Here is a 26,247-nt window from a genome sequence, read left to right on the forward strand (position 1 = left end):
GGGGGAGAAGGAGGGAGGAGGGGGGAGGAGGAGAAGAAAGAGAAGAAGAAGAAATCTCGTTTTGGAAAAAGCATAAAGGTGGGATCCTGTTTTCATTTAGGTTGACACTAAAATGAGAACACTGAAGTGGTAGTTAATTTGGAAGGCAATTGAAGAAACAGTATGAAATTGGGAAGGATCAGACAGGAAAAGTGGGGGCCACCTGGGATGAGTATGTGAAATTCTCATGCAGTTTCTGCAGGGGCATCTTGAGACGCAGACCGAATACCTGGCAGGGTTGTTCACCTAAAAGACAAGAACCTGGGACGTGTCTCCACCAGCCTCCTCTCCTTTCCGTTGAGGGTTATATTCAGGGGTGTCGACTCCCTCCTCACACATGAGCCGGCCTGACATGCAAGCCAGCCAGATTCTTTGGCTTTGACAAAGTCCTGGAGCAAAAGCAGAAAGATGGATATGTGCGCTTGAAGTGGGGTGCAGGTTGTATAAGTTGAGTGAGAGCTTCCTAGGAATCATCCAGCAGAACTGTGGCTGAAATCAAAGCTGAGACCATATTCAGACACAGCATTCCACTACAACTGAAGTGAAGACCAGAGGTGGACAGAAGGAATCACCATATGTATCTAACACAGAATCCGAAGGTCCATATCGTCAGTGTAAGAGGGAACCAGCAATAGACCCACCTTCCCAGGACATTGCCTGCATGGAGAGGAGAAAAGAGAATACAGAACCACAGGCATAGCCCTTATGGAGGTCTGAAGCCTGCATTTATGCAAACCATGCGGTCCCAAAAACCTCAAGTCAAAAATTTAGTGTAAAGTATGTCTCAAGGCTCTCAGAAGAAGGATTTACAGATTTCTGTGGAGAAATGCAATGTCAACCAGACCTCAAAAAACTCCCACAGATGAAATTCCAAGAACTATAAACTCACAGTAAAAATAAAACAAAACACACAAGGAAAAAAGGCACCATGAGTAAAAGTTGATAGAAACAAAATGCAACAGAAACAGACTCACGAAGACACCAAACACTGAAATTATGAGATGTGCTAGTTATTTTCCATTTGTTCTCCAGATTCCCTCTGCATCTTTCCCCCATTCCGCTCCATATCCTATGTGAATTGCATTGGTGTGTTCTTTTGTTTATCTGCTGCAAATAGAGGTACCTCAAGAGATTGGCAGATGGAGAGGAGTGGAGTCCAGGTACACATTCTTATGGCTCTTTCATCTTTTTCAGCAATGTTTTGTGCTTTTCAGTGTACAAGTTTTTTCACCCATTTGGTCACTTTTATGCCTAAATATTTTATTCTTTTGGCTGCTATTGTAAATGGAATTGTTTTCTTAATTTCCATTTTGTATTTTTCATGACCAAGTTATAGGAATAACTGATTGTGTTAGTCTTGTATCTTGCAACTCTACTGAGTTATTAGCTCTAGTAAAATAGGTTTTATGGATTCTTGGAGTTTTCTTTGTGCAAGATTGTGTCATCTGTGAATAGAGATAGTTTTACATCTCTTTATCCAATTTGGATGCCTTTATTTTTTTCATGACTAATTGTTCTGGATGGAACTAGTACAATGTTGAATAGTGATGATGAGAATGGGTGTCTTTGTCTTGTTCCTGATGTTAGGAGGAAAGCATCTAGTCTTTCACCATTAGGTATGAGATGTCAGGTATGGGTTTTTCATAAATGTCCTTTATCATATTGAGGAAGTTCCCTTCTATTCCTGGTCTGATGAGTGTTTTAACCATGAAAGGGTCTTGAGTTTTGTCAAATGTTTTCTTCTGCCTCAACTGAGATGATCCTGTGGTTTTTTCTTCCCTTTGTTCTATTTATGTAGTGTATTCCATTGATTTTATATGTGAAACCAGCTTTGCATTTCTGGAATAAATCCCATTTGGTCACAGCATATAATCTTTTAATATGTTCTGGAATTCAGTTTTATAAATTTTGTTGAAGAGTTTTGCATCTGTATCCATCAGTGATAATCGGTTTCTAGTTTTCTTTCTTGTGGTGCCTTATCTAGCTTTGGTATCAGGGTAAGGCTGGCTTCCTAAAATGGGTTAGAAAGTATATTCTCCTGGGGCGCCGGGGTGGCTCAGTGGGTTGGGCCTCTGCCTTCGGCTTGGGTCATGATCTCAGGGTCCTGGGGTCGAGCCCCGCATCAGGCTCTCTGCTCAGCAGGGAGCCTGCTTCCCCCTCTCTCTCTGCCTGCCTCTCTACTTGTGATCTCTATCTGTCAAATAAATAAATAAAATTTCAAAAAAAATTTCAAGTAAAAAGAACATCATTCATCCATCCCTAGGTTAGGGAATAGAAAGAAAATTGCCATGAACTCCGAAACCACCTCCACATCCCTTCCTTTTCACATCTCTCTCTCTTCCTCCAAAGGGAATTACTGCCCTAACTTTAGTGGTAAAAATTTATTTATAGGTTTACAACCTAGATGTACTACATTATTTGTTTTCTTATGTATGAGGACTTTTGATAAATGATATTATGTATACATGTGAGAATAACTCAAGTTAGAGACCTTGGAGGTGGAGAACACTGATTATTGCAGATGGAATGCCTTGAGGGAGGAAGTAAAGAAAGAGACAGTATCTAGCCTTTTGAGGCAGTTCTCCAAGGACATCGTCACTATCTACAGAAGGCTCTGGCATGACGACTGTCCTTCAAGGCCTTCTGCTGGATGGTCCGTGGGGAATCATTCTAACAGAAGGTAGCTCATCCCCCGTCCTTCCCCACCCTTGGCCCCCATCCCTGCCTTTTGGAGTGAAATGTCAAAATCATGACCTGGATTCTCTCAGGAATTTCTCTTTGCCATCCCCAGAGCAGAAAAGCAGACTCAATGTTGCTTCCCAAAAGAGTAGCCTTCAGGGTGGACGAGAAGCTAACAGTGTTTTCTGTGTAGCTTCCTTTCCTCCAGACTCTCCTTCAGCTTCTTCCTCCCTCTTCTGGGATCCCTTACAATCCAGGGTCTTCCTGGTATTAGAGAATCTAATACTGGCGACTAATTCATACCAAGATGTGAATTTACCCATCCCACAAGCTGGTTGTGTTTTAAAAGTTGGTCAAGGGGCACCTGGGTGGCTCAGTGGGTTAAAGCCTCTGCCTTCAGCTCAGGTCATGACCCCAGGGTCCTGGGATCGAGCCCCACATCGGGCTCTCTGCTTGGTGGGGAGCCTGCTTCCTTCCCTCTCTCCGCCTGCCTCTCTGCCTACTTGTGATCTCTGTCTGTCAAATAAATAAATAAATAAATAAATAAATAAATAATCTTGGGGGAAAAAAAAAGTTGGTCAAGTAAGTAGGAACTTCATATCACAAAGACATGAACGCAGTTGGTGGTCTAGGCTCCAGGCCGACCAAGGGGAATACAGTTTCTACATGTGTAGAAATAAATAAATAAATAAATAAATAAATAATCTTGGGGGAAAAAAAAAGTTGGTCAAGTAAGTAGGAACTTCATATCACAAAGACATGAACGCAGTTGGTGGTCTAGGCTCCAGGCCGACCAAGGGGAATACAGTTTCTACAGTGTAGAAATGTCTTGGTGTTTTTAGCTGGGCTCTCAGCTCCCTGCTATTGCCTAACATTCTGTTCATTCATTCATAGAAATCTTAAATTTGTCTATCTTTTCTAAAAATTTTCTTAAAATTGTCTAACTTTTACTAAACTGTGATTTGAAAGGGAAACTAAGGAGTGTTCCTGGACAAGAAACTGGGAAGAAGCATAAGCTGGGCATCTTTCCATCTCATATCCTTTGGCATGGAGTTCTTTGTGGGTACGGGAAGATAGCACTTCCCTGTTGTGAACAGAAACCAATTCCCGTCATAAAGAGACCTTCCTACTCGGAAGGACATGGTCAAAATTATACCTCTGAGAGTAACTGTGATAGATATTTTACAAAATGTATCCAGCCCACGTGGCGATGTGACTTTGCAGCTTCTCCTATGAGGAAGTGGGGTCGACCTCCCCATCACTGGATCTGGGCTGGGCTGGTGACTCACTTGGGCCAATAGAATGTAGAAGAAATGACGGGCATGCCAGTTCCAAGTCTACCCTTCAAGAGGCCTTACAAGCTTCCGGTCCCTCTCTTGGAACCCCGCTGCGCCATGAGTGAGCTGGGCTAGTGTGCTGGAAGATGAGAGACCGCATGGAGCAGAGACAGCCTGTCCCAGCTGAGATCGTACAGGACACGCCAGACAGACAGCGGCCACGTGAGCGAGTGCAGTCAAGACTGGAAGAACCACACAGGGGCAGCAGCCCACATTGCCCATGTACAAAATCACGAGCTAAGTAAACTGTTGTCTTAAACTACTAAGTTTTGGGGTGAATTGCTACACAAGGGTAGTAACTGAGCAAACACTGTTCAGTCCTTCCTTTAGCCTATAGAAAGGGGTGCAAATTCTTCATTTGGATACAGTTGGCCTTGTATCTCGGACCCAAACCTGATTTCCACTATCAGATCCTAGAGCTCTCCTACTCGAGATGGCAAACTCTGGTTGCCTAAAAGGTCTGGGGGGATCTAATGAGGAAGTTGAGGCTGGAGGGGACTTCAGTGAACAGACGAACTTTGTGAAGAAAGACAGTCTCCAGTCTGCTCCAAACCTATTTTTATCACATAGGAATCAGATTCTGGTGTTTCCAGAGCTTTCTATTTTGCAAAAAAAAAAAAAAAAAAAAAAGCTGAAAATGCAGATTTTTTTCTGTAAATTGTTCATCTTTTTAAGGGTTGGCATGTAAAAATTATTTTAATGCTGTAGCAGACAAACACAATATGTTAGCCTAGGGGTTCTCAAATTTTAAGCCCTGCCAGACTTAGATGCATGTCTCTGTGTCTCCTGCGTGTGCCTCATTTGTTCTGATATTTTTACACTTTTGCTCCTGGTGTATGCTTTACCTAGGGTACACTAACAGCACTAATACTTACCTCTACATGTTCCTTTTTTTTCCCCCAAGACTCATCCCAACTCATTCAACAGCAGATGTACTGGGCATTGTTCCAATCACTGAAGAAACAACAGACAAAACACATTTGGAGCTTATATTCTATTCTAGTAATCATCTCTGGGGAATAAAATTATGGTTGATTTCTATTTTTTTTTTTTTTTACCTTTTACTTGTTCTTGATTTTTTAAAAACCCAGAACATATTTTTTCTATTAATAAAGACATGGATAAAAATAAATTTGACATGTCAAACATTCAGAATTATTCTTTTTGAGATGCCTGGTGGCTCAGTCAGTCAAATGTCTGACTCTTGATCTCAGCTCAGGTCTTGATCTCAGGGTCAGGAGTTCAAGCCCCGTGTTGGGCTCCAGGCTGAGTATAGCGCCTACTTAAAAAAAAAATTGTTCTACAGGACGCTTGGGTGGCTCAGTCATTAAGCATCTGCCTTCAGCTCAGGTCATGATGCCAGGGTCCTGAGATCGAGTCCTGCATTGGGCTCCCTGCTCAGTGGAGAGCCTCTTTCTCCCTCTGCCTGCTGCTCTGACTACTTGTGCTCTCTATCTCTCTGTCAAATAAATAAAACCTTTTTAAAAAATTATTCTTTTCTAGAGCTTATCAGGTACCCCTGTTTTCATCTCTAAAACCCTTTGTTGTCTTTTCTGTAGGAGTGCAACAAAAATCTTTCTTGTAGATTTATTATTTATACTCTGGCAGACCCATAGGCAGAGGTGGATTCACTGTGAAACTAATGAAACTTAATATTCAGGGTTGTTCTCTTGTACAGAATGTCTTCTAAGGCCCTGTGCCTCATTTTTTTCTCCAACATTATTTATGAAAAATTTCAGATACACCAAAAAGTCGGTACTGTTATACTCTGAACATCTGTATACCCATCACCTAAACTCTACAGCTAGCATTAATAAAATAAATATTAATAATTGATATTAAATTAATGTAATTAATATTTATAATTAAAGACTATATTTAGCACATACTTACCCATCTATCTATGCATTCTTCTATTCTTTAATCCATCTTGTTTTGTTTTGTTTTGTTTTGTTTTAGAGAAAGAGAGAGAGCATGGGAATAGTGAGATCAAAAAATGGGCCGCACCTTGTAAATATTAGTGGTGGTTGGGGCAAGAGAGGCAGAATCCACCTGTCCTGAAGTGCTATCCAGTTGCATTACCTGGGCCGCCGTCATGCCTGTCACAACACTTAACTTACTCTATTTATTATGGTAATTTATAGACTATACACCATTTCTCAAACTTTTCTCTAAGGTAATCAGGTGTCAGCTCTAATACCAGCACCTCAGAGAGCCCTTGCTTGAACCCCTCAATTGAAACTAGCTTTCCTAAGCACTTCCCATTCGTATCCCTCTGTTTTACTGTTTTTTATGATACTACTTGAAATTACCTTACTTATTTTTTGTTTTATGATCTGCCTCTCCTTAGGCAGATAGAGGGTTTTTTGTTTTGTTTTGTTTTTTGGCTTGTGTCTTTATTCTGTTTTTAGGGGTGAAACTCCCACCTTTTTGTTTTGTTTCTACCTTCCTATCTCCAAATATCATTTATGATGCTAATTCTTTTTCTTTTCTTTTTTGGAGAGAGAGGGTGCCCATGAAGGGGTGTGGGTGGAGCAGAGGGAAAGGGTGAGAGAGAATCTTAAGCAGGCTCCATGCCCAGCACGGGGCCTGTTGCAGGGCTCAATCCCACAACCTAGAGATAATAACTGGAGCCGAAATCAAGAGTTGGAAGTCCAACCAGCTGAGTCACCCAGGTGCCCCATGGAGGATAGAAGTTCTATTAGGTCAAGTTCTTCTCTCTCTTTGTTTTTTAAAGATTTTATTTATTTATTTGTCAGAGAGAAAGAGAGAGCACAAGGAGGGAGAGCAACAGGCAGAGAGAGGGAAAAGCAGGCTCCATACTAAGTGGGGAGCCACTGGGGGACTTAATCCCAGGACCCTGGGATCATGACCTGAGCTGAAGACAGGTGCTTAATCAACTGAGCCACCCAGGTGTCCTAAGGTCTTCTCTGTCTTATATTGATATAAGACAACTGCCACATTGATACAGACCAGTCAGGATTGCTGTAGTTGTGGACTGAATGAAAGAGTGTATGAATGAATGATATGCCTAATGGTAGAGGAAAATTAATTTCTTTTCCAGAGTCTGAGGATACGGCTTTCCACAAGTATAAAATTTTCTTTGGCATCTTTTGTTTAACCTTGATGATTCTTTCAAATTTTCCATTTTAAATTATACATGCAGTTTCTAATTACTATTATGCAGTATAGAAGAACTCATTAGTGATATCTTTTGGTGGAGAAAAAGAAAAAGACATCCATCAAACAACTTTCTATGAAGTGATTCTTAGTGCATTTATTTTTTAGTCTTTTCACAAATGAGCCAATAGACACACTAGTATTCAAGTAATCAACCATAAAGGTGGGAATGTTACCCCTAAGATGAAACACAGCCAACACCTTTCCTTCTAGCTATATATAATTTTGGAAGTTGGAGACCAGACTATAAATTTCTGGCCTGTGTCTGTATTCTATTTCTCTCCTAGCTAGTAAACATGGCCATTAGATTTGATCATGAACGAATATCAGAATCATTTAGAAACATTCTGTATCCTTCTCACCAAGTAGCCCTTCCTGTAGTCCATTTTTTTAAACATGTGATATAATACCTATTTTTATTTAAATTCTTTTCAAAGAGTCACTCAGTGTTCGATAATGTGTCTATGCATGCATTGATATGGAAAGCAATTCAATATATATTTTAAGATTAAAACACTGTATTTAGGTAGATGAAGATTTTAAGCAAAGTTAATAATGACTCTCTGGATAGAGACAATTTTTCTTTTTTGTTTCTCTGCATCCTCCAATTTTTCTGTATTGAACATGCAGGATTTATATAACAATACAGATGTCTTTCACTCTATTCAATAACATACTTGTTTGTTTACAAAACAAAGTTTCGTTTCTCCTATTAGCCATGCTTTGGCTCAGTAGCACGTCCCTTAGATGGCAGGAAAAGAAAAAGTACAAATGCTAACAGTGACTTTGGGAAGTGGTTCAGAGGAGAAAATATTTGTATTACCCAGAACTTTCGATTATTTATGGCATCAGTTCCACTGAAAATTGACAGCTGAGTAAATAAAATGTTGGCAATGCGCCATCTCTGCCTGAGGTTTAGATTTTCTAGGTTTCCCTCCAAAAGTGAGATGTCGACTTTCAGTGAGATTCTTCAAAAATGTTTGCTGTCAAGTAATGGGACGATAGTTATAGTAGTAGCAGGCAATTTATTGCAATAGTTTGGGATTGAAGAGATGTTGTAGGCAAGTTCTTTTGAGGTTCTTCAACCTCAGCAGAGGATGTACAGGAACGCAACTGTCCCACGCCTCAGGCTCCGGAATGATCCGAGAGATCGTTTTTGTGCAACTTTCTCCCGCCAGAAAGTTCAAATAAAGAGCGGTGAAACGCTGGTTCTGTTTTTCTCCTTGTGGGCTGGACACGAGGTGACTGGCGAAGGTTTTTACCAATTGTACGAGGCCTCCTTGCGTGGTTCCGCCCAGTCCGTGTACGAAGGATCAGCCAATGAGAGAGCCGCTTTTTCAATCAGGGCGACCAAAAGAAGAAGAAGCCAGGGTACTGGCCGCCGTCTAAGACCGCTGACCAATAGGAGCAGGCCGCGCCCGCAACTCAGGCGGGCCACTTGAGCTGCTCAGGAAGTGGCTGTTGGCCCGCGTCTGTGGGAGTTCTTCCAGAAAACGGCCGCGAGCGTGGCGACTTTGCGAGCCCACGGCGTCCTCCCGGCCCCAGGTAAGGCGGGCGCTTCCTCTGCGCAGGCCTTGGGTCTCTGGCTTGGGGATAACTAACTTCCCCGGCTTGATCCCTTGCTGCGGGGCCTGGAGACACCCCACAAGGGGAGTTGCGGGCGGGCACGGAATCCGGCCGCCTGAGGAGGTTTGACCGCACCGGGTTGCCCCAACGTCCGGCCTGAGGCGCCCGAACCCGGGCTCTTTCGGGCTTGCCGGGCGCCGGCGGCAGAGGTGGGGCCGAGGGGCGGGGCGAAGGCCGTAGCGGAGTTCGCGGGAGGCGACTCTCCGGAGAGCCGGGCTTCCAGCTCTTCAAGTGCAAATAGTAGTGCCCTCCCGCTGAGCGCCATCGCGGAGGAACCTAATGTTTACGTTCGTAACCGGCTTTATCTAGCAGCGGACCTGTGACGTAAATACTTGGTTATCCCGGGTTTGGAAGGGAACAGGTTGCACCGAGAGGGGATTTGAACCGACATCGGCTCGACTCGGTGCTGCGGCCCCTTATCCTGGTGATTGGCGGCCGTCGTCCCGCCTGGTGCGGACCTTAATCTAAGTAGCAAAGCTTGGAAAGAGGACAAGGGGGAGGTTAACGTTTGAGGCGCCCACTCTGGTGTCACACGGAGAAGATAGCGTTTGTATGGCACGCCGAGGCCAAGGACAAGGCTGCTCCAGACTTGGGGTGCGCAGCCAACAGTCTTTTTTTGTTTGTTTTGTTTTTTAAAAGCTCGGATCACTCCTGGCTAACCCAGGGGTTGGAGGATATGCATTTCCCCGCGTGGGTCCGAAAGCTCCTCTCTAGACCGCGCTGTTGCACAGAACTAACTTTCTGCCACGATGAAAATGTTCTCTCTCTCCCGGATCTCTGTCTTTATCCGGTGTTGTTATGTTCCTAGATGTTGGGGGGTGGTTGGTTGGCGGGTTGTTTTGGTTTTGGCTTCTTTTCTGGGTGTATGATGGATAATTCTGTAGGTACTCAAGCATCTGCTGTGCACTTGTTGCTGTGGAGGATGCCGAGAGGATTCGGTAGCATTTGGCTGTCTGCCTTATTGTTCTAATCAGAACTGACCCATGACGGGAAGAAATTTCCTTTCTAGTATTTAACCATAGGAAAAGTACAGAGAATGATTTAAAACAGAGAGAGACCTATGCACTCACCGTCTAGATCTAACAAATCTTGGCCTTGACTTTTTGCTATAATTATAATTGCATCTTAAAAAAAAAAAAAAAAGAAATAAATGTGTGTGTGTGTGGTTCAAGCCCCACATGGATCTGAACTCTTCCTACAAAAATTTGGTATTTTTCATGCCCGCGCTTGTTTCGTACTATTATTGTATGATTTAGAAGTTCACATAGTAACAGGGCTTTACATGTTAAGTGTCCTGAAAATGGAATTATAGTGGATTCCTTTATTACCTGCTTTTTTCTGTTTGATATAATTTTGAAGAAAGTTTACTGTGTTGGGAGTTCTTAATGGGAAGTGAGCTTATGGTGAAGTCTTTTTTTTTTTACTTTCTTCTCCACTTTCTTGAGTTCTCTTTCTGGTAATTCAGTTAAATATCCTGGATTGACATTTTAATTTTATTATTGTCCTTTTTTTTTTTCTAAAGATTTTTATTTGACAGACAGAGATCACAAGTAGGCAGAGAGGCATGCAGAGAAAAAGAAGAGGAAGCAGGCTCCCTGAGGAGCAGAGAACCCGATGTGGGGCTCGATCCCAGGACTCTGAGATCATGACCTGAGCTGAAGGCAGAGGCTTTAACCCACTGAGCCACCCAGGCGCCCCTGTTATTGTCATTTTTGACTGTCTTTTAGTTCTGTTTTCTAGAAGAGTTTCTCGACTTTATCTTCTATTTATTTATTTGATAGTGTGAGTGTTCGAATGTGCGCGTGCGACTGCACACACGGGGGCAGCAGCAGGCAGAGGGAAAGGGAGAAGCAGACTCCCCTAGATCATGACCAGAGCCGAAGGCAGATGCTAAACTGACAGAGCCACCCCGGCGCCCCTCTTCCAATCCTTTTATTAAATATTTTATTTTGGTTATCATTTTTCATTTCCAAGAGCTTTCTTGTTTTCTAATTTGTCCTTTTAATCCCCCATAGCCCCCCCTAGCATTCTTTTCCTATAAGTTTGAGGGAGTTTGTGGGGGCTTGTTTTTTGTTGTTGTTGTTTTGTTTGTTTTCAGTTTTTCTTGCATTGTTTTCCCTTCTTCCCTTCTAGTTGCTTCTGCTTGTCTGCTTTGGTCTCTCTCTCATGCTGGAGGGTTTGCTCAAGTGTCAGTTGATTCTTGGCTATTTTTTTTTTTTTTTTTTTTTTTTGTCAGAGAGAGAGAGAGCGCACAGACAGAGTGGCAGGCAGAGGCAGAGGAAGAAGCAGGCTCCCCGCTGAGCATGGAGCCCGATGTGGGACTCCATCCCGGGACACCGGGATCATGACCCGAGCTGAAGGCAGCCGCCTAACCAACTGAGCCACCCAGGCGTCCCTGGCTATTTGTTTTTAAGGAGTACCCCTCTTTCCCCCAGAAAGCAGGTTGGAACCTATGTATGAGTGACTGAACCATATCAACCAATTGGCTTTTACTGTTAATTAGATTGGACAGAGACTCCCGCCATTTTATTGAGGATTTACAACATCAGTATTTATAGATCTTTTATTCTTGAGCTGGTTTTCTCTAGTAAACAGTCCTCTGATCTCCTGCCTTGGGTAGAGAATGTGTATAAACCGGAATATTGTGTCCTGGATTTGTGCAGAGGAAAAAGCTGGGGAGGAGAGGTGGAAGGTCTCACACTGTTCCATGTGTAAACTTGCACTTAACTCCTTATTTCCGCTGCTGTGCTATACCCATGCTGGCGTTGAGCCTGTCTGGCACAAACCACCAGTTTTCTGCAGCATCTGCCGAGGTGGTGTTTGTTTGGCTGGCTTTTGTTTGCCTGAGACAGGCTTTCAACCAGGCCTCTCTTTGAGCGCCATCTTTCAGCTCTGCCCTCTGGTGCCCAGTTTCTGCAGTTCCCTCAGTGGGAGTCAGCGTGCTTCTCGGGAGCATATGATCCCCTCTCTGTGCAGCCACTTGGGTTTGATCTTTTTAGCTCTACTAAGAAGCTACCTGTTCCAGTAAAAATTGCCTGTCTCATACCCTGCTTGAATTTGTCTTGTAACTTATCTTCTCTTAAATGCCTTTGGGGATATGTGTCCTGTTCATGGGTTTTCAGGAATGACTAGAGAAAGACAAGTGTGCTTCACCAACCATGTTCATCCGAACTCCCTGTATTGACTTGGCCCACTCCAGTCTGGCCTCCTCACCCATCACTTTGGAGAGACGGCTCTGTTCTAGGCTGTGTGTCATCTCCATGTTGTTAAATGTAGTGTTCACTCTTCTGTACTAGACACTTGACCATTCCATTCTTGAAACATCCTTCCAAGACCCCTTGCTCTCCCAGGTTTCCACCTCCTTCACAGTCTTTGTTCTGGGTGTTCTTTGTTAACTTTTGGCCTTTTATAATATGTGTTTCAGCTTTGAGTCCTTGACCTACTTTTCTTCTGTCTCTGTTCCGTAAGTAGTTTAATCTTCCCTGTGATTTTAAGTCTCATGTCTTTGCTTGGGGTTCTTAAAGTTGTCTGCTACTTTCCACCTCCTGCTACTACTCTGGCCCAAGCCTCTGACTGCTGGTTTACACCCCCACAAGGAGCCTGTGAACTGGTTGGCTTGCTGACAGTCTTGCTTCCCCTTCACTCCATTTTTAACATGCAAGAAACTCCTTCCTGAAGCCTTTCGTGTTAGCGTTCTGCCTCCTCAACCTTGTCCCATACTTGAGCTCTTCGTCTGCTCATGGTTCTCAGTCGCACTAAACCCGTGCTCATCAGGGGACCTCTGTACCGATTTCCTTCTGAAACTCTTCCTTGGCTCTTCTTATGGCCGCCGCCTTTTAATCCTCTGTGCCTGGGCTCAATTTTCACTCTTTTTTTTTTTTTTTTTTTTTTAAAGATTTTATTTATTTGGCAGAAAGGCAGGCTGAGAGAGAGGGAAGCAGGCTCCCCGCTGAGCGGAGAGCCCGATTTGGGGCTTGAGCCCAGGACCTGAGATCATGACCTGAGCTGAAGGCAGAGGCCCAACCCACTGAGCCACCCAGGTGCCCATCTTTCACTCTTTTTGAAAGAGTATCTAAAGTAGTGCTTTCTTTGGGACACCTGGGTGGCTTAAGTATCTGCTTTCAGCTCAGGTCATGATCCGAGCACCCTGCCCAGCGGGGAGTCTGCTTCTCCCTCTGTGCATGCTCTCTCACTCTTCCTGTCTCTCAAATAAATAAATAAATAAATACATCTTAAAAATAAAATAAAATGGTGCTCCTTTTTTTAAATTGTTTTTAAAGATTATTTATATATTTATTTATTTGACAGAGAGAGAGAGATCACAAGTAGGCAGAGAGAGGGGAAGCATGCTCCCCCGAGCAGAGAGCCTGATGAGGGGTTTGATCCCAGGACCCTGAGATGATGACCTGAGCCAAAGGCAGAGGCTTAACCCACTGAGCCACCCAGGTGCTCCTAAAATGGTGCTCCTTGACTCCTACTCCCAAGATCAAATATCACAATGTATAATTTCCACATTTATTTGTTTATTTTCTGATATGCTAGAATGTAAAATCTGTTACACAGTTATCCTGTCATTACCTCTGTGGGGTATCTGCTTCTCAGGTGCTTAATAAATACTTCTTGAATGGATTAACATTGTGGAATTAGAGATAAGAAACTATGATGGGGACATGCCAGGTGCTTGATAAATGTCTGTTAAGTGGCCTAACCAGTAGCATTAGAGATGGGAAACAAAAATACCAGAAAGGACAGAGCAAATAAAGTTTGATCAGCCTTTTTTGGAGAAATTAGGTAAATTTCCATTTGGGGTTAGTATTGAGTTAATTCTGCAAGTGTAAAAACGTCCTTTCTTTGTTTATCCTTTGTAACTTGGTGCTGTGTAAGATGAATGTTGTCCGCACCTACTAAAGTCAAGTATAGTATATATTTTGGTAAATACCTGTATTTGGGTCACGACAAAGAACTTCTAGAGGTCTGGGAAATCACTTTCAGACACAAAAAAGATCAATCCCCTTGCTTCATAGATCTTTCTATTTTAGAAGATAGTACTATGATCGCAGGCCATCATGTTTTCAAAGTACAAACTGGAAAACTAGTTTTAAGTACTATTATGGAGAAAAAAGTTACTGATTACCAAACAGTTCTGACTTAAAGAGAAGATTTTAGTTACTTATTTTAAGATTCTCAGGGTTTTTTTTTTTTAAGATTTTATTTATTTATTTGACAGGCAGAGAGGAAGGCAGAGAGAGAGAGAGAGAGAGAGGAGGAAGCAGGCTCCCCGCAGAGCAGAGAGCCCTATGTGGGGCTCAATCCCAGGACCCTGGGATCACGACCCGAGCCGAAGGCAGAGGCTTTAACCCACTGAGCCACCCAGGCGCCCCAAGATTCTCAGTTTTGCCAAAAATGATCTTAAACAGAAGTTCTGGAAGACTTAGATATGATTGTATCAGCTATTGGCATGTTCTACCTATTTTTATTGATAAATTTTTACAACTCTTACTTCTCCAGAGATGGCTCAGGAAGCAATGGAATATCATCTTGATGGGCAATTAGAGCTTCACGTAGCAGAACAGCCTGTTCCTGCTGAAGTGGTCAGCGGCCAAGGGGGGCCACCCCTGCTCCAGCCTCTACCTACCCAAGTGGCCAGCAGCCAAAGGGAGCCACCCCTGCACCAGCCTGCTCCTGATGGAGGGACCAGCAGCCAAGTGGGACTGCCCCTGCTCCCACCTGCTACACAGATGTCTGTTGACCTGACAGAGGAAGTAGAGCTGTTGGGAGAAGATCGTGTAGGGAACGTTAATCCGGGGGCTTCACAGGAACATAGACAGCAATCTCGTGTTAACCACCCCATCCCGGTGTCATCATTGGATTCAATGAACAGCTTCATCAGTGGGCTGCAGAGACTTCATGGCATGCTGGAATTCCTGAGACCCCCTTCAGACCACAGTGTGGGACCAGTGAGATCAAGGAGGAGTAGGGGTTCTGCCTCACGCAGGTCAAGAACCGCAGGGTCTCAGAGGACAGACAGTGCCAGGTAAGAATATGTTAAAATCTTGGGGTTGGTGCCAGGTGGGGAATTATGAACCGTGGTTATGCCCTTAATGCTGCTGAGGCTTGGCAGTATGACTTTTGGCAAGTCGGGTAGCCTTTCTGCACCCCTAATTCCTCACAAGTCAGATGAAAATAAAAGTGCTTGTCTTACTTACTTCAGAGTCACTGAAGGAGTACGTTACACTGATGTGCCTTGAAAACTAGGTGGTAGTTTGTTGGCAGTGGTTTATGTAGGGGCTGGCTCTTCTTTAAATCATTTGCATATCAAAAAAGTATATATATTTTTTAACTTAAAAGTCCATACTCCATGTACCCAGTATCCATCATTAATTGGTATCCCATGTAATGGTGCGGTAGACTTTTGGAAGACAAGCAGGCTGGATTTAGAGAAGCCTTGTGAAAAGTAAAATGTGAATTAATTTAGAGCTTATCTGACTCTGGGTCAGATAATGGTTAAACATTCCACCCCTCCTCACCTGAGAATGTGTTGCAGAGTTGAAAATAATTTTCTTTCATAGTTTTTCATTTGAACTTGCCTTTTGAAGAGCTTAGCTGTCAAGCCTTGACAAGATTACAATGAAAAATAACCACCAGTTATGCCTTGCCTGATTTTTAACTTCCTCCTGCTTTATTTGAAATATTTTATTTCACATTGGCCTTCTAAATGTTTTCATAATGTCTAAACAGATTGAATACATCATCTTCATTTTATATATGAAGGAAAGTTGGATCCTAAGAAAGGGTTTTGTTCAGGATCTCATAGCTATAGCAGGGGACAAGGTTGAGTTGGTAGTGAAGTCTGGATCTGACTCATTTCTATCCAGGCAGATAGAGGAAGCTTCAGTCACATCCATTTGTTTCCTTACCTTTATGAAAATAATGAGATGATAGAAAAAGCCACAGCTAGGCCATCTGTTGACTATATTTTACAAATGAGGAAGCTGATGCAATAATTTGTGTTCTGACTAGGGTAGCTCTGGAATGGGATTCCAGATCCTGGAATTCTGATCCTGGACTCAGCATCCTTTTCCGTGGATTCTGCTGATTACTGTATTGGGAGTGAGGGTGTTGCGGGGGAGGGGGGCTGCTGCTATTCCTGTGGATCTAGTCTCTAGTCTGGCCATTTCTGGATGTGACCCGTCAGGGATGATGTGCTTAGTTTTGTGTTGACAAGAGTTTCAGATGCATGTTAACCTTATTTTAAGGTGTCATTCCCTCTGATTATGAAAGCTAAGTAATTTTCATCTGTTTGTGTTGTAGGCGAAGGCAGCTTGTAGTGCAGTTTGGGAACGCTTTTTCATAGTCTGTGGACTGAGTTGAAAGTGATCTCCCCAGGAACTGGCCAACTGCCAGGAGACTTCATAGTATTCCTCAGCCTTGGTTGTTCATATACTTATTCGGGGGAGGGCAGTTGAGGCAGATTTGATTGCTTTTCGTGGGAGACTCTTGTGTTAACCCAACTCACAGGAGAGTAACACTTAAAAACCAGATGCCAGTTTACAGAGAGAAATTGAAATGCCGCAGAGGGGTATCTGGGTAACTCAGTGGTTTAGGCCTCTCCCTTCGGCCCAAGTCATGATCTCAGGGTCCTGGGATCAAGCCCCATGTCGGGCTCTCTGCTCCTCCTCTCTCTCTCTCTCTCTCTCTGCCTGCCTCAGGGCCTCTACTTGTGATCTCTGTCAAGTGAATAAATAAAATCTTTAAAAAAAAAAAAAAAAAAAGGAAAGAAATGCCACAGAGACCAAAGTTTCTTGCCAGCACAGTCAGCATGACTCTCCTAAAAGAAATTAACACACAGAAGCTAAACTCTAAACAGAAAACTGCTAGATATATGTAGAATCTGTGCTCAGGGACTGTTACAGAATATAGATGGGAAAGGATTTCAACTGAGCTCTTTGATAATTGTGTTTGTTTCTACAAAGGGAATAAACCTAAAGAGCCAGGGATTGTGCAATTTAGTGGAGAAAGCATGGATTCTGGACACAAATAAATGTGGTATTTAAAACTTTTTCACCCCAATGGTGCCTGGGTGGCTTAGTGGGTTAAGCCTCTGCCTTCGGTTCTGGTCATGATCTCAGGGTCCTGGGATCAAGCCCCACATCGGGCCCTCTGCTCGGCAAGGAGCCTGCTTCCCCCTCTCTCTCTGCCTGCCTCTCTGCCTACTTGTGATCTCTGTGTCAAATAAATAAATAAAATCTTTAAAAAGAAAAAAAACCTTTTCCTCCTAAATACTGTTGGAAGCAAATTCCACACTAAATTCACATAAAAATAGGAGCTTTTCTAGGACAGATTGCTTATTATACCTTCTGAATTTCTTTTCTTTTTTTTCTTTTTTTTTGGTGAGATTTTATTTATTTATTTGTCAGAGAGAGAGAGAAAGCACAGGCAGGCAGAGTGGCAGGCAGAGGCAGAGAGAGAAGCAGGCTCCCTGGTAAGCAAGGAGCCCGATGTGGGACTCCATTCCAGGACCCTGGCATCATAACCCGAGCTGAAGGCAGAGGCTTAACTGACTGAGCCACCCAGGCGTCCCATGTACCTTCTGAATTTCTTAACATGAATTTGTCATTATGGTGTTTGGCATTTACTCACCTGACAGGCTATCTCTGGATCAGGTGTTGAGAGCCTGGGCGAGGATGAGCAGCTTTTGCCTCAGACTCCACTGAGAAGCCAAAGTTGGGGGAAGCTGAGTAATAAGGAATTTCTCCCAACAGGCTTTTCAGCCAAGGTCACAAACTCCTTTCATGTTTCTTTGTTTGAGGCTGCTTGATTCTGGCTGTTAGTGTTGTTACTCGTTCATCAAAAAAAAAAATTTTTTTTTAAGATTTTATTTATTTGTTTGACAGAGAGAGAGCACATGTAGAGAAGCAGGCAGAGAGGGAGGGGGAAGCAGGCTCCCAGCTGAGCAGAGAGCCCAATATGGGGCTTTATTCTAGGATTCTGGGATCATGACCTGAGCCCGAAGGCAGAGGCTTAACCCACTGAGTCACCCAGATACCCCCATCAAATATTTCTAATACTCCTCTGTGTGAGAGACTGAACTTTGCCTTGGAGATACATTGTGAACAGGACAAATCAGGTTCCTGTTCTCATGGAACTTATGGAATCCAGGACTACAGAGGTTAAGCAAAGGTCAAGAGCTTATTACACTGGTATTTAATTCAGAGACGATAAGTGCAGGGAAAGAGGACGATTTCTTGAGTTTCAAGGTTGTACTTCAAAGAGAAACCCCAGCATTGCCGTCTGATGACGGTAGCTCCCCTTTCCTTTGTCCCCATCTGACCTTGGAAATGCCTTTTGCTATATTAAAGCAATGTTAATGAATGGGGTTTTTTGAAAAATCACTTAATTTTTCTATGCAGAATGCTCAATATGCATGTCAGTAGCCAACTATTAGCCTAACTTTAGTGTGGAGTATGGATTTCATTTGATTGAAGTGGTCTTAGGAGATACTGTTCTTCTGTGCCTATTCTCATGGTGGCTGTAGCTGCTGTTAGCACACATTTGCCAAAATTAGTTGGTAAACTTGCTTGTTAGCCTTTTTAAAAAAGAAAACCTGAGTGACATTAAAAATGGCGGAGTGATGGGGGCGCCTGGATGGCTCAGTGGGTTAAAGCCTCTGCCTTCGGCTCAGGTCATGATCCCAGGGTCCTGGGATCGAGCCCCGCATGGGGCTCTCTGCTATGCGGGGAGCCTGCTAACTCCTCTCTCTCTCTCTGCCTGCCTCTCTGCCTACTTGTGATCTCTGTCTGTCAAATAAATAAATAAAATCTTTAAAAAAAAAAAATGGCGGAGTGAGGACCTCTAAAAGAACTGGCAAAATTGATCAGAACTAACTTTCAGGACTGTGGAAATTAAGCACATGCTTAAAACGATTCAGGGAGAGAGTATTTAAAAAACAGCTGAATACCAGAAGAGTAAGTAAGCTTCATGGCATTCCCTGTTCCATATCCCTCTTCGGCTCAGCGTATGGTTTAATCAAGTGCCTGCAGTCACAGTGAAAACCAGTGGCCTGACAGCCACTAGAGGGAGTAGACTGGGATTGGCGCTCCTACAAAGCTTCATTCCCAGAGAATTCTCTTTCTTCTGTTTGGTTGTTTCCTGGGAGAAGCCAAAAGCCTTTGATATGGGGGCAAACTAAACTAACTAAAAAGCTTAAAAGGAAAAGCTGAGGAATGAGATCTTCATAGGGGTTTTGAAAAGGTCTGGCATATCCTTGGAAATCTAGAAGGTGACAGATATGCCTAAGGCTGTGTACGGCTGTGCTCATGCCCAGGAAAGACCTAAGAAGGCACTAATTTCTCAACTCTGGCTGACCTTGAGGCTCTGCACAATCAGGAAGAATTGTCACTTACCTGGATGATTCCTGAAGGTGTCCCCCCAACATACATATGTAGTCACACTCTGCAAAGGCTAGGAGACTTAGCGATCTTGGGCTTTTAACCAAATCTCTGTCAGGCATGAACTAGCCCCTAAGCTAACCACATAGACTTAATGGCTACATGTAACAAAGAACGCAGATCTCACAGAATCACTTCAGAAAAATCACTAAACAAAAAGTAACAAGTATAAGAAATAGCAATAACAACAAACCCTGAAAAGGGGAAAAATCTGATTTCCAGAGTTAACTACATTGTAGGATTTGAAATGTCCAGTTTTCAAGAAAAAATTACAAGATGTGGAAAGAAAATATGGCCCACACATAGGAAAAAAAGAAAAAATAGAAACTACATGAAGAAGCCGAGATGTTGGACTTACCAGACAGACTGTAAATCTACTTTTTAAAATATATTCAGAGAACTAAAAGTATAAAACAGTGTGTCGGGGTGCCTGGGTGGCTCAGTGGTTTAAAGCCTCAGCCTTCAGCTCAGGTCATAATCCCAGGGTCCTGGGATCGAGCCCTGCATCAGGCTCTCTGCTCAGCAAGGAGCCTGCTTCCCCCTCTCTCCCTCTGCCTGCCTCTCTGCCTACTTGTGATTTCTCTGTCAAATAAATAAATAAAAGCTTAAAAAAATAAATAAAACAGTGTTCACCAAATAGACAATTTCAGTAAAGAGATTGAAGTTATAAAAATATGCAAAATAGAAATGGTTGAGTTGACAAGTACAATAAATGAAAAAAATCACTAGAGGGCTCATCAAGTTTGAACAGGCAAAAGAAAGAATTGGTTTTGAAGAGTCAAGAAGCAAAAATGAAGATAGGTGAATTGAGGCTATCTGGTCTAGATAATGGGGAAAAATGAGGAGTAATGAACAGAGCCTCAGAGACCAGTAGAACATCATCAAGTATATGCCAACATATGCATAATGGAAGTCCTTGCAGGGGAGGGGAGAGAGAGACAGAAAGGATATTTGAAGAAATGACAAAAACTTGCCAAATTTGATGAAAAATATTAATCTACAGGAAGCCTAACAAACTCTAAAAAATAAATTCGAAGAGATCCACAGCTACGTGGATCATAATCATACTGCTAACACCATAGAAAAAGAGAGAATCTTGAAATCAGCAATAAAGAAGTGACTGACTCACCATGTACAAAGGATATTCAATAAAGTTGAGAGCTGATTTATCATCACAAACAGTGGAGGCCAGAATGCAGTTGAATGACCTGTTCAAAGGTTTGTTTTATTGGGGTTTCTTGTTTGTTTGTTTAGAGAGAGTGCACGTGAAGACAGTATTATTTATACTTTATACATCCAGCATGGAGCCAGATATAGGGCTTGAGATCACAACCTGAGCGAAAATCAAGAGTCAGATGCTTAACTGACTGAGCCAACCAGGCACCCCTGGCCTATTCAGAGTATTAAAAGTAAAAAAAACTCTTGGGACGCCTGGGTGGCTCAGTTGGTTAAGCAGCTGCCTTCGGCTCAGGTCATGATCCCATCGTCCTGGGATCGAGTCCCACATCGGGCTCCTTGCTCAGCAGGGAGCCTGCTTCTCCCTCTGCCTCTGCCTGCCATTCTGTCTGCCTGTGCTCGCTCTCTCCCCCTCTCTCCCTCTGATAAATAAATAAAATCTTAAAAAAAATAAATAAATAAAATAAAAGTAAAAAACTCAGCTAACAATTCCATGTCAAGCAGAACTATCCCTCAAAAATGAAGGAACGATGAGGCATTCTAGGATTTAAAACAAAACAAAACAAAATTTCTTTAGAGGAAACCTGTCCTATAAGAATTACAAAAGAGGGTCATTCAGGCTAAAATTAAAGAAACACGACCCCCCCCCCCCAAAAAAAACACCAGACATAAATAAATTGAATCCACAAGGAGGAGTAAAGAGCACTAGCAAAGATAATTACATAGGCAAATATAATAGAAAATACACATGTATTTTTTATTATAATTTTTTCTTTCTCATTTAGAAAAAGCAGCATAAAGAAATAACTGTGGGGGGCGCCTGGGTGGCTCAGTGGGTTAAGCCCCTGCCTTCGGCTCAGGTCATGATCCCAGGGTCCTAGGATCGAGCCCCACATAGGGCTCTGTGCTCAGCTGGGAGCCTGCTTCCCTTCTTCTCTCTCTGCCTGCCTCTCTGCCTACTTGTGATCTCTCTCTCTGTCAAATAAATAAATAAAAATCTTAAAAAAAAAAAAAAAAAGAAAGAACTGTGGGTCTGAGTTAATGGACATAAAATCATCAGCAAAAGTGGGGAGGGAATAGAAGTATAATTCTAAGAAGATGTGGTAAAAAGAAACGAGGGAATTAAAATGGTGCACTTAAAAATAATACAAAAGAACGCAATAATGGAGAAATAAACATTCTTTTAAAGATTTTTTTTTTTTTAGGGACGCCTGGGTGGCTCAGTGGGTTAAGCCGCTGCCTTCGGCTCAGGTCATGATCTCAGGGTCCTGGGATCGAGTCCCGCATCGGGCTCTCTGCTCAGCAGGGAGCCTGCTTCCCTCTCTCTCTCTGCCTGCCTCTCCATCTACTTGTGATTTCTCTCTGTCAAATAAATAAATAAAATCTTTAAAAAAAAAAAAAGATTTTTTTTTTTTAAGTAGTCTCTGCACCCTCTTTGAGGTTCCAGCACACAACCCCACGATCAGTAGTCATACTTTACCGACTGAGCCAGCCAGGCACCCCTAAACATTTCTATAATGAGAGTTTGGAATAGACCTTTCTATGTGAACAAAAAAGACATAGGCATATGGAAAACAGCAAAACGGTAGATAGAAATCCTGCCTTAAATGCAAATGGTTTAAACACTCTAATCAAAAGCACAGATTTTTTTTTTTATCCAACTGTCTGCATGATACACAATTTAGATTCAAAGACGTTAATAGTTTGAAAGTAAAAGGATGGAATAAAGTAGGCCATGCATACAGTAACCACAGGAGAGCAGGAGTTGCTTAGTAATATCAGACAAAATAGACTTTCAGACAAAGATTGTTATAAGAGTCAAAGAAGGACATTTTATAATTATAAAAGGGTTAATCCATGTAAGAAGATATAATAATTATAAACCTATATATACCTGCAGCAGTGCCCCCAAATACATGAAGCAAAAACTTTCATAATTGATGAGAAAAACAGACAATTCATCAGTAATAGTAGGAGATAACAGTATCCCATTTTCAACAATGAGGATAACTAGACATAATGTCAGGAACCTGAAAACACTATAAACCTACTAGGCCTAATAGACATCTGAGGAACATTCCACTCAATAGCAGAACATACCTATTTCTCAAGTGCACATGGAACATTTTCCAGGACAGATCATATGTTAGGGCTAATATACAGGTACAAAACAAGGCTCATTAAATTTAAAGTATTGAAATCATACAAAGTATGTTCTCGACTTAAGTAACAGAAAGAATTTGGGGAAATTCACAAGTCACAACTCCTAAATAACCAGTAGACCAGAGAAGAAATCCCAAGAAAAATTAGAAAATGCTTTGAGATGAACGAAAAGGAAAACATACCAAAACTTATAGGATGCAGCTAAAACAGTGCTTAAAGGGAAATTAATAGTTGTTCAACACCACACTAAAAAAGGAAGTATCGACACCTGGCTGGCTCAGTCAGTAGAGCACCTGACTCTTGATCTCAGGGTCATGAGTTTGAGCCCCTCACTGGGTGTAGAGATGACATTAAAAAAAAAAAAAAAAAAAAAAAAAAAAACTTTTAAATAGAAGAAGAAAGTACTCAAATCAGTACCTAGCTTAAGGAACTAGAAAAATGAAAAAAGTCCCAAAATCCAAAATTCAAAGCAAGCGGAAAGAAGGAAATAATGACCGTTAGAGCAGAAATAAATAGAACCTAGAAAAGCAAGAGAGAAAACCAACTAATCCAAAAGTTGATTTTTCTGAAAAATCAACGAAATTGATAAACTTCTAAGTAGACTGACCAAGATATAGAGAGAAGACTCAAATTAATAAAATCAGGAATGGGGGCGCCTGGGTGGCTCGGTGGGTTAAAGCCTCTGCTTTCGGCTCAGGTTATGATCCCAAGGGTCCTGGGATCGGGCCCCACATCGGGCTCTGCTCAGCAGGGAGCCTGCTTCCTCCTCTCTCTCTGCCTACTTGTGATCTCTCTGTCTGTCAAATAAAATAAAACCTTTAAAAAAAATAAAATCAGGAATGAAAGAACATTACTTTCGGTCTTACAGAAGAAAGCAGTTTTATAAAGAAATACTGTGAACAGTTTTATAGAAGAAATTAGATGACCTAGGTGAAATTGACAAAGAAAAATATGTTTTTAAAGATTTATTTATTTGAGAGAGAGAGCACAAGCCCGCTGAGAGGCAGCGAGAGAAGCAGGCTCTCTGCTGAGCAGGGAGCCTGACATGGGTCTCAATCATGACCTGAGTTGAAGGCAAACACTCACCTGATGCCCCTAAATTGAGAAATTTCTAAGAAGACACTAGTTGTCAGTATTCTTTCAAGAAGAGAAAGAGAGGCGCCTGAGTGGCTCAGTGGGTTAAGCCTCTGCCTTCGGCTCAGGTCATGATCTCAGGGTCCTGGGATCGAGCCCCACATTGGGCTCTCTGCTCGGCAGGGAGCCTGCTTCCTCCTCTCTCTCTCTCTGCCTGCCTCTCTGCCTACTGTGATCTCTGTCTATCAAATAAATAAATTCTTTAAAAACTAAAAAGGATTAACGATTGCTGCTTTTCATTGCAATTTATTTACATTTCTTTCTTTCTTTTTCTTTTTTAAACAAATGTGAATCCTCCAACTTTTGAATTGGATACCAAATAACATTTACTTCGTTCTGTCATCATTTTTTAATTGAAAGCACTGGTTTGCCATAAATTGCTGCCAAACTATAAGAAATCAATTTTTTTCTGTATGAGCAGTCTCTAGCGATGTTTCTGGGGGAATAATATAATGTTATAAAGGCAATTATTATTTTTAAAGATTTTTAAAAATTTATTTGATAGAGAGAGAGGTCACAAGTAGGCAGAGAGGCAGGCAGAGAGAGAGGGGGAAGCAGGCTCCCCGCTGAGCAAAGAGCCCGACATGGGGCTCCATCCCAGGACCCTGAGATCATGACCTGAGCCCACTGAGCCACCCAGGTGCCCCTATAAAGACAATTATTAAAACTTAAAAGTAGATCACCTTTTAGTAGTACTTTGTAATTAGTAGCTAGGTAGTATGTTCTAAAGTACAGGACACCTTTTTGGTTTTTAATATTGAAGGTCGGTCATTCTGTGCTGGATGGAGGGTGTGGTCAGTTGGCTTAGATGTGAGGGTCGCCGCAAAAGGGTGAGTGTGGTTAACTCTACCAGCCAGCCTCGGCTCAAGTGTTAAAATCTGCTCCCAGGTCTTCTCATTCTGAGTTTATTTTTGGATATCATGCTGTGTTTTTAACCTTAACGTGGCATTTTTTAAACTTTAAAAGGAAAATGTTTTAAAGTAAGGTAAAGCAGTGGTGACTGAAGCCAGACTTCATTTTTACCCTGAAACACCGTGGTCTGCCTTGTTGTGGCAGCAGAACCCTGTGAGGCTGTTTTTGATCAACAGAGCCCTTTTTCTTCTTGTCTACTGTCTTTCAGCCCCCTAATACCAGTGGAGAAATTGCTGCATTGCGTCCTTTATTTATTTATTTTTTAAAGATTTTATTTATTTGACAGATAGAGATCACAGGTAGGCAGAGAGGCAGGTAGAGAGGAAGGGAAGCAGGCTCCCTGCTGAGCAGAGAGCCTGATGCGGGGCTCAATCCCAGGACCCTGGGATCATGGCCTGAGCCGAAGGCAGAGGCTTTAACCCACTGAGCCACCCAAGCGTCCCTGCATTGCGTCCTTTAAAAGATACTGACACATGGCGGAAAGCCAGTAAAGTAGAATTTGCTTTTAGCAAGAGTCAGCCTCCAGTGTGGCTAATGTAGTAACTAAGTGGAAAAGAGAATATCCAGGCCAGCCAGCATCTGCCTAGAACTACTATTTCTGCTTCAGTGGTCAAAGCAGCATTTAACGGCCTATAGATGGGTTGAATTGACTAGGATTTACCTTCAGATTACTGTGTAGTTTTCTTGTGATAATGGGGCATTTGACTGTGCTTGTACTCTACTTCTGTTGTCTTTCTGCATACATAGGTTGAGAGCACCATTGGATGCTTACTTTCAAGTGAGTCGGACCCAGCCTCCTTTGCCAAGGACTTCTCAGGACTCAGAGACCAGGAATCCTATCTCTGAAGACTTGCAGGTCTCAAGCAGTTCCAGTTCTGACAGTGAGAGCTCCACAGAGGCCGAAGATGGTGTTGTCCAGGCGGAGGAAACTAGAGCTGTCGTTTTACAAGGTGAGTATTTTATTCAGTTTTGGATTCACGAGGCTGACACTTAGGAAGCTTAGCATCCAGAAAGCGAGGAACTCTCCATTTGTGTTTGCTACTGTCCCTTTCCCTGCCCAAGATGCCAGAGATTCCTACTTTATTTAGTACAGAGCGTTCATGGGCCACAAGCATTTATAGAGGATTTGCTCGAACTTGAAATTTAATGTGGTTTGTGACCCAGTAAGTTGGTCACTTTTTAATAGCATTTTACATCCTCTTATATTTTGTTTGACATCTGAGAAGGAAGTAGCCTCTATTATTTAAAAGAAAAGCTTTGTAAATTTGGTACTCTGTCTAGTCTGCCACTTTTGACGTCCTAGCATAGTGTTATATATTGTGCAAGTAGGACTTTGTTTAGCAGCAGTGGGTGGAGACCACTAGAGCATATGTCCTGCTTACCCTCTGATACCCCAGACCGTGGTCTTTTCCCAGTTAAAGGAACCAGGGCTTCTTGGAGAAATGGCTTTCCAAAACTGGGATAGGAGATAAACAGGGTGAACCTAGGTCATTTGATGGTGCCAGAAAGTAAGGAAGCCTTCTCTCATGGAGTCATCGTGACCGTAGGCAGGG

At 42.5% G+C, this 26,247-nt stretch overlaps 2 protein-coding genes across 2 annotated transcripts in view; both read left to right on the plus strand.

Annotated features, from left to right (window-relative positions):
• Positions 1-26,247, plus strand: part of WDR59 (WD repeat domain 59) — a 228,334-nt gene that overhangs the window by 130,727 nt on the left and 71,360 nt on the right. The window lies entirely within an intron of this gene.
• Positions 8,574-26,247, plus strand: part of RFWD3 (ring finger and WD repeat domain 3) — a 48,202-nt gene continuing 30,528 nt past the window's right edge. Inside the window, exons 1-3 of the mRNA XM_082712268.1 lie at positions 8,574-8,780; positions 14,370-14,895; positions 25,442-25,644. Coding sequence (XP_082568394.1) covers positions 14,372-14,895; positions 25,442-25,644 — 727 coding nt within the window. The 5' untranslated portion in view covers positions 8,574-8,780; positions 14,370-14,371. The remainder of the gene's footprint in view (positions 8,781-14,369; positions 14,896-25,441; positions 25,645-26,247) is intronic.

This window comes from Mustela nivalis (genome assembly GCF_964662115.1).
Source record: "Mustela nivalis genome assembly, chromosome: 18".
NCBI lineage: Eukaryota > Metazoa > Chordata > Mammalia > Carnivora > Mustelidae > Mustela > Mustela nivalis.